An 8,668-nucleotide genomic window follows, 5' to 3' on the forward strand; every position below is an offset into this window, starting at 1 on the left:
ATGAATGTAATGGGAAAAATGAAAGTGTACAATAGTATTGTACAAAGTAACTACAGACATACTAACTACCTTAAAACCAATAAGTTCAATTAAGGTAAAATGTGATGAGGTTATAACCATGCTCGATTGACTAGTATAAAACACGACGATCAAAAGACGTCAAAATGGTATGACATTTGTCACCCGTAGACCTGTAGGTCCCACTGTAGCTAGCAACAAGGTGTAGGATGGTCAATCCCGTATAGATCTATACACAAACTCACGCTCTCCCTCCAGGAGACTCTGGTTACAAAACGTGACACAACAAGTATATTGCTATGCCATAAAGTAGTGGCTCACATTAATGTTATCTTGTTCTTGTTATAGTATGGTCCTTCTGTTCTAGTTATAGTATGTTCCTTCTGTGCTAGTTATAGTATGTTCCTTCTTGTTTACAGTATGTTCCTTCTCGTTCTAGTTATAGTATGTTCCTTCTCGTCCTAGTTATAGTATGTTTGAACTGACTCATGTATGAACTGACTCATGTAAGTTTCACTGTTCTAGAAGCAGTAAGTAGTAATCCTCTAAACTATACCTAGTATAGTTTACTAGTATAATTGTTTGACTGTTACTGATGTATAGAAAAGACTCAATTACTCATCAAGCAACTAAGTTAAGAATGAACCTTAAAAATGGGTTTAATATTCACATATGTATTTAATAAGTATAACTATGATTTAACCGACATTCGGACTGGTGATCCTACCACGAGCCCACAACTAAACAAGGAACATGAGTCAAGGTATCTAGCAATAGTCCTAAGTCTGTTAAAGCATACTTATACGTAAATAGATAGACGAATATGATTTGATATAAAAGAAGTTTATAAAAGCTTTAAAAGAGTTTTCAACAAGTTTTGAGTATAAGAAATTCTTTTTGAATGTTGTTTTCACATGTATATGGTTAACACAATATCACTGTGTTCTACTTGTATTCCCCCCTTAAAAAAATTTAAAAACATTTAAAAGATAGATTATAGGGGTATGAACTCACCTGTAGTGAGTGATTCGAATGAAAGATCGATATAGGATGCTAAGTATGCCAAGTGAAGTCTCGAGCACAAACGGATCATATTAAGCATATAATGACACATATATGTATACAATTAGTGTATATAACAACTAATCATGTAAGGAAACATCCTTAGGAACTAGGAAACACTTGCAATGAAGTGTTACAATCACATATGATTGATTGAATGTAGTTCACGGCCAAACAAAGGGATGTTCACGGCCTTAGGAGGGTTCACGGCCAAGAAAATATGATGTGTTCACGGCCCAAACTTGGTCTAAGAAGTGTTCACGGCCATATCATGATCTTATGAAGGGTTCACGGCCCAACAAAGGGTTCACGGCCGTGAACTCTTGAAGAATCATGCCAAAAGATGTTTTGTTTCATGGGATTCAAGTGCTTCTAATGGACAACTAGTAGATGAATGAGCTACTTACGTTTTGGAAGTCTTTTAAGGTGATCACGGCCCAAGAACAAGTGGGTGTTCTTGGTGAAGAAGATGGTGATTTGAAGATCTTGAAGGAAAAGTGATGAATTCAAGGGTGTTATCAAAGGGTTTCACTTGTATATGAAGATCAACTAGTAAATAGGTAAGTATCACTTACGTTTTTGAAGAGAAATGAAGGTTTCCCTTGATGATACATGAGAGAGTTTGAGTGTTCTTTATTGGAAGATGTGAGAAGTGAAGAAAAGTGAAGGAAATCTACATGTGTAGAGAGGGGTTCACGGCCAAACATGGGTTCACGGCTGTGAACCTAGTTTGGGCCGTGAACATCCCTTGATGAATGTTCTTGGCTTAATTTGAAATTCATAGATTCATTACTCACACTTCATAGTATCAACTCCTAAGTGTACAAGGCTTTAAAACTCATAGAATAACCCTTAGCAAGGCTAAAAGGTAACAGATATAAGTCGGACTTTTGATTGAATTGATTGACTTTACAAGATAGAAATTTTCGGGTTGTCACACATACTCACTTTTACAGGGTTTTCAAAGAGTACAATTACAAAACTTGGAAAACTTAAACAATACAAAAAACATTCTTTTTATAGTTTTGTTGAATTAAAGCTATGTTATACTACTTTATAGTTTTATTAAACGAAAACTAAGTTACACTATTTACAACAATACTTATACATAACGGTTTTATGGGATTAAAACTAACTTTCAGTTACATCAGAAAATATTGGATTTTCTGGAGCAATATACATACTCTCTCTTTCAAGGATCAGATAGCAAACTTTTAAACATAAATACTTATGCACTCACTAGACATAAATGTTGATACTCTCTTTTTCAAAATACTTGTATTCTCAGGGAATCAAAAATAGGTACATTCTCAAGCTTGTGAAGACGGAGCTGTATAGAGTTGCGTCTTTTGTTATGTTATATCTATGTTGGTGTAAATATACAATGATTGAACACACATGTAAAACTACTATTTCTTTAATACAATGGTTGTTGTACTTTGATTACTATGATGCATGTGTTGTGATACTTAAACATGAAGTCATCCACCCCCGGACGTTTCCGCCGCTCCAGTTTGGGGGTGTGACAATTTGTATTCATCATTCATAGCTTGACGCCAGTTAGGGTCCTTAATAGCCTTAAGGTGAGACTAAGGGATAAGGGAGACCTAGAAAGTGTAAAGATTTAGAATCTGAATTGGTTTTATTGTGTCACTATGAGAACGACTTTGCATGGGATGGGTTTGCGGTGGGGGTTGGGTTTCTTTGGTTTGAGGGGTGGAAGATGAGGAGGAGGTAGTAACCGGATGATCATCGAGAGGAGCATCTTCGGGTGGCGCCGAAGTTGAGAGATGATCGGATGCGTTAGATGAGATAGTTGAGAATGTGTCAGGTTAGTGAAACATATGTGAGCAGAAGGGGGTGGGATGTCATCAAGAAATGAATAAGAGGGTGGATCGATGGTGGTACGGATTTAAAAGGAAAAATATTTTTGTCGAATGTGACATGTCTAGAAATGATGATTTTACGGGTGGATAAATTGAGGCACCGAAAGCCTTTATGATATGAAGGGTATCCAAGGAAGACACATGTAGAGGATCAGGGTGAGAGTTTATGAGAGGTGGTGATATGAGGGAAGCAAAGACACCCGAATGTGTGATGATGAGTATAAGTAGGATGCTTTTTGAGGAGGCGATATGAGGGAGTGTCGTTTTGGATGGAATTGGAAGGGAGAATGTGGAGAAGGTGGGTGACCATGGAAAGAGCTTCCACCTAATAGGTATGAGGGAGATGGGCATGGAAAAGTAGAGTACGAATGATGTTATTAATGGTGCACAACATACGTTCGACTTTTCTGTTTTGTTGGGATGTATGAGGACACGAGACACATAATTATATTCCATGAGATGAGAAATAGTCATGAAATTGTTTGTTGTTGTATTCCCCCATTGTCACATTGTAATGATTTGATGGATGTGTGAAATTGATTATTGATGAGATTTGAGAATTCTACAAACTTTGAGAAAACATTTTACTTTTGTTTTAAAGGATACACCCAAAGATATTGAGTATAATGATCAAGAAAGATAACATAGTATTTCAAACCACTAATACTAGTAATATGAGAAGTCCAAACATCAGAATGTATGATTTCAAATGCATTAGAAATAGTAGAATCCATAGTACTGAAAGGAAGTTTAATATGTTTTCCAAGTTAACAAGCAGTGCACAGAGTATCAAAATCAATTTTATTACATGAAATCAATTTATTTGAAACTAAAAACTGAAAAACATGGTTGCGGGGGGTGGCCAAGGCGGTGATCCAAATGGATGAGCTGATGGAAACGAATGCTTGAGGAGATTGAGGAAGAACCGAATATAGAGGACCATCACTGTCACATCACGATCAACGGTTGGCGGGTCCTATAATCTGTAATCCTTGACAGTAAAACCAAATTTGTCAAATTCAATTAAGCATTTATTATGACGAGTAAATTTTCGAACATAAATAAGATTTTTGATAATAGATGATGTGATGAGAACATTATTGAGATAAAGAGGTCGATGAAAGTTTTTGATAGGAAAAAAGGGTATGTCTGGTTGCAACAACAGGTATTTTGAACCCGTCCCCAACTAGGATATTATGAAAAATATTCTTATCTAAAAGTAAATGGAGTATAACTTGGTTCGCATGAACATGGTTCGTTGCTCCCATGTCCATCACCTGCTAGCCTAGTTCTTGAAGAGACTTGGGAGTGTTCTGTCCCAAACCAGGTCCATGAAGGTGATACCGAGCCTTGAGCACGCTGTCCCGAGGGTGATTAAGAAGCAAAATAAAAAAATAAAATAGGCCTGCAGGGGCTATGGTGTGCTTAGGAGATAGGCCAAGGAGGCCTGGAGCCGACTGGAGTTACTGCTGAGCAGCCTACTAATATAGGATGTTGGGCCTAGAAGATGGATTCCAAGAGGGCTGATGATGGGCCGACGGTGGGATTAATACCCAGTCGGTGGTCTTGGCGCTGATCATGTCGGCGTTGGGTATCACAGGAGACGGTATGAAGCTGTGAAGGTGAAGAAGAATGGTCAACGTGAGCCACAATGGAAGGAAACCGAGTGAACAGTAGGCGTTGATCTTCGGAAAGCAAAATGGAGCAGGTTTCTTCAAATGTTGGAAATGGGAGATGGTGGCGAATGATACTAGCCACGTTATCATAGCAAGAGGAGAGGCCATTGATGGTGTAGATGACGAGGTTTTTATTGAGAACCTTAGCTTGAGGATCAAGATTTTCAAGGAGATCGGCTAGAGATTTGATCTTCGTGCAATAGGCTTTGACAGTGAGGTCACCCATGGAAACATTGCGGAGTTCCGTGTCAAGTTGTATTGCTCTTGAGTCTTTGTTATCCCAGAAGAGTTTCTCAATGGTGAGCCAAACATGACGAGCAAGCATGTCTTTCTTGAGGATCATATTGAGAGTGTTTTGAGAAAAGGTGAAGAAGATACATCCTTTTACGACTGCATCCACCTTTTCCGGTTGGGATCAGTTGGCATAGTGGTCGGGTCATCATATGAGGCATCAATATGATTTATAGCAACATAGGCTTCGCAATGTGTAGTGAAAAGTTCTCGCCAAGAGTTGTAGTTCAACCTGTCAACATCAAGTATGAGGGGAACGTGAGTTTTGATGTTGGACACACAAAATACTTTGTGTGGTGGTGGGGGTGGGAGTAGACATGATGAAGAGAAGTTGAAGCAAAGTTTTTTAGGTTTTGAGTGGGAAGAAGGAGCCGACGGCTTGAATACAGAAAGGGAGGGAAGATAGAAATTTTAGGAGTTATTCTCTGTTACCATGATAATCAGTGGATTTGAATTATTCTCCTTACCTTTCAATGTACCGTACTCGCACAATATATATACACACAGAGGGCAAATGGGCCAGATATTCAGGGCTACAAATATACATCAAATGGGCTAATATACACTAACATACTTGATCCTGATGCATGTTTTCTTAAAGTTGAATATTTTCTCCCATAACCTGGATAGTTGTAATTATAGTACGAAATGCAGTCTAGTTTTGTTTGGTACTCTGTTTACTGCTGTTAATTTAAAGCTTAGCAGAGTGTGTGTTACTAACATGTGTACGTATATGGCAAACAGTATGACCATATATAACAGATAGAATTGCTACTTGAGAATGTTTTGTCAACTGAATTGACGATCAATATTATTTCGTTGTATATGTCTATATATTGTTTAGTGTCAGAAAAAGACAAAAAAACAAGAAAAGTTATGTACGGAGTGATTTTATCAGTTTATGGACTGTGAGAATTTCACATTGAGGACATAGTAGACGCAGAAAGTAGTTTTTTATTTATGTCCTATCTCTTAACAATAAACAAAATACAATGAACTGTAAATTAATAATCCTTGTCCCAAATTCTTCCTCTGCCCGATCTAGTAATTCTTCATAAACCGCTAAATAGGCTCTCGGGATATCCATAGATTTTATTGTGTTGCTTCCATTTGATGATGATCATCGCATAATTTGTTTTGCTTTTGTGATCCGGGGCATAAGTATGGCCATTTTTTAAGGAATGCAGTTCTGTTCACTTCAAAAGGCAAATGGTAAATGAAAATTTTCAAAGCACGAGTTCATGATGAAATGTTTGAAAGAACTTGTGGTTGTGCTATTTAAATTAATTTGTTTATATATCCAAATAATATAGGAATTTAAGTAAGGGATAGCTACATTCGGTGGAAGAAAAAGCTATGTCACATGCTTTGGTCTTCCAGTGACGTTTAACAAAGAACAAAATACATAATTCATTTATAAATCAAAACCCTTCAGATTTTAGCCACACTTTTGTGTTTGTTAGGAAGCATATATAGCCACATCCCATTAATATCGCATGGGACCATGATGTGTGTACTATTCTTCACCGCTTACTTTGTTTTGAATACGGGCCATACATGTTCTCTTCTATCTTGAATTATTTTTTGTATACAAGCACCGGTTTAAGTGCATTTAATTGTATCTGAGTTTATGGTTGTGATATGATACCTTCTTGCAAGTTGAAAGACACAACACATGATGTAACAAGGTCTCTATCTGCCATTTATTTTCCTTTTTTTTTTTATTTCCTTTATTTTAAATTTGAAGATCAATGAACCACTATATAAAGCATGTTGAAAGACAAAGCACCAGCATAATTTCATCTCTAACTCATCCACAACACCTTTCACTAAGAAAATACTCTCACATTATTTTACTCCCTTCATCAACCTTCAGAAAAATGGGTATTCATATGCCTCGGATCATTCAAGCAAAACAAATTTTCCAACGGCCTTTGTCAAACGGAACCCGCACAGCAACAATGGATCTACCAAAAGGGTATTTGGCAGTCTATGTTGGAGAGCAAAAAAAGAAGCGCTTTGTGATTCCTGTGTCCTTCTTAAGCCAACCTTCATTTCAAGACTTATTATGTCAGGCAGAAGAAGAGTTTGGTTATGACCATCCAATGGGTGGCCTCACAATCCGGTGTAGTGAGCACACATTCTTTGATCTCACAAGTCGTTTGGGTGCATGTTGAATTCAAGTTATAGATAATTTTATTTGCCAACACATTTTTGTAAAGTACTGATTGATCACTACCTTTTTGCAACATGTGGGACTAGGTCACTTGTCCATGTTGTTTTATAACTTTGTTAGAAATTGTTTTGAATCCATTGCATATTTTTTGATGTTATAATCATACACTTGAATGACAAACAAAATTCGCTGTCAATAGTTTCCATGACAAAAGTTTTCATTCAATTTGATGTATGTCCTTACTTTTATTAAGCTTTGGTGTTTTGAGTTTTTTCATTAGGTCACTTGTTCTTTGCTTATCTCGTAGTATTTCATGATGAATTTAACTGTACTTTTCTTAAACAGTGCTGAACCTAACAAATACATATGCAATCACTCAATGACTAAAAGTACTTGATGTGAATTGGCAAAATCGTAAGTGAAATCCCTGTAATCCATGACACTGAACCCTAATTAAGAATATTTGCAACTGAAAATAATAGCAATGCCACAAGAAATTAGCATGTACATTTCTTAAAACTTTAATTAAGAAAAAAAAACAGAGGTGGGGTAAGTGTAGTCATCCAACTTTTTTATATTTGTTCCAACTCCATCGTTCATATCCATTTCAAAGGGCATTGGGCAGGTGTTTAAGGAGTAGTTGAACTGGATCATTTCAGGTGTTGAAGCAATGCCCCACTGTCGGTAAAAATACACATGACCCCAGTATTACTTAGAGAGTTGATTTATTGGCTTGTATATGGTGTTAAACTGTGTGACCTTTTCTGGTGGGAAGCTTTTAGGGGGAAAATAAATCACCTATTTTGGTGTTTTGTCTAATCAAAGTTCCAGATTCGGGTGATGCACCTATCTTGGTGAGGAGGTGTTCAAATACATTAGGGTGTTTGTTATGAAAACCCTATAAACTCTTACTTTTGGTTTTAAATGGTCCCTGGACTGTTTCTTGTGCATTCTAAGCCATTGAAGTATCAAATTATATGTAAAAAAAAACGTTTTGCAAAAGTTGAAAGGGTCATCCGGTATAAGTAAGGTGATGCGGCATTTGACTATGTAAAAAGATTATGTGGACTTTGACCAAGGGCTAATGTGGACTCAAATGAAGGCTGATGTCGATTTTGACCTGAACTTAGACTCTATCGCCTTCATCGAGCCTTCATTCCAAGCTCGTATCCATCATCTTCATCCGGTGGCGGAGCCAAAAAAAATTATACGGGGTACAAACATTATCAATAAATATTCCATGTAGTTATCATATCCGGGGCATTAAAAAACATGATATATTCTCTTTAGCTATGGGTACAATAACATAGAACATGTTTACAAATAATTTTTTTTCTATACATAAAACAATTTTTTTGGGGATGTTGTAGTACCCCCAAAGCCCCATGTAGCTCCGCCACTGCCTTCATCTCTCCCAAATCCAAAGAGCTTGCTTGCTTAAGCATGAAGCGTGAATGCATTATCTTCGTCCTAAACCTTCCATTTCTATCCACCATTGTCCAAATGAGAAGTAAGAGCTAATGGCATATTTGAAGCATATGGTTGGATTACAAACATAT

The 8,668-nt window shown here is 37.0% G+C and overlaps 2 protein-coding genes across 2 annotated transcripts; one reads left to right on the forward strand and one right to left on the reverse strand.

Moving 5' to 3' along the window:
* Nucleotides 1-4,466: 4,466 nt before the first annotated feature.
* Nucleotides 4,467-4,985, reverse strand: LOC145131457 (uncharacterized). Its single transcript, XM_079066137.1, has one exon. The coding sequence runs from the start codon at nucleotides 4,983-4,985 to the stop codon at nucleotides 4,467-4,469; it is 519 nt and encodes a 172-aa protein (XP_078922263.1).
* Nucleotides 4,986-6,700: 1,715 nt separating this feature from the next.
* On the forward strand, nucleotides 6,701-7,305 carry LOC145132118 (auxin-induced protein 15A-like). The gene has a single exon (XM_079066778.1). It carries the CDS (start codon nucleotides 6,814-6,816, stop codon nucleotides 7,108-7,110), a length of 297 nt encoding a protein of 98 aa, XP_078922904.1. The 5' UTR covers nucleotides 6,701-6,813; the 3' UTR covers nucleotides 7,111-7,305.
* Nucleotides 7,306-8,668: the final 1,363 nt, after the last annotated feature.

The sequence above is a fragment of the Lactuca virosa genome, chromosome 8 (genome assembly GCF_052849685.1).
Source record: "Lactuca virosa cultivar CGN04683 chromosome 8, Lactuca_virosa_CGN04683_v6, whole genome shotgun sequence".
NCBI lineage: Eukaryota > Viridiplantae > Streptophyta > Magnoliopsida > Asterales > Asteraceae > Lactuca > Lactuca virosa.

What these genes read in the sequence shown, in the direction of transcription:
- LOC145131457 (XM_079066137.1), bottom strand. Translation starts at nt 4,985, where the DNA reads ATGATCCTCAAGAAAGACATGCTTGCTCGTCATGTTTGGCTCACCATT.
- LOC145132118 (XM_079066778.1), top strand. Translation starts at nt 6,814, where the DNA reads ATGGGTATTCATATGCCTCGGATCATTCAAGCAAAACAAATTTTCCAA.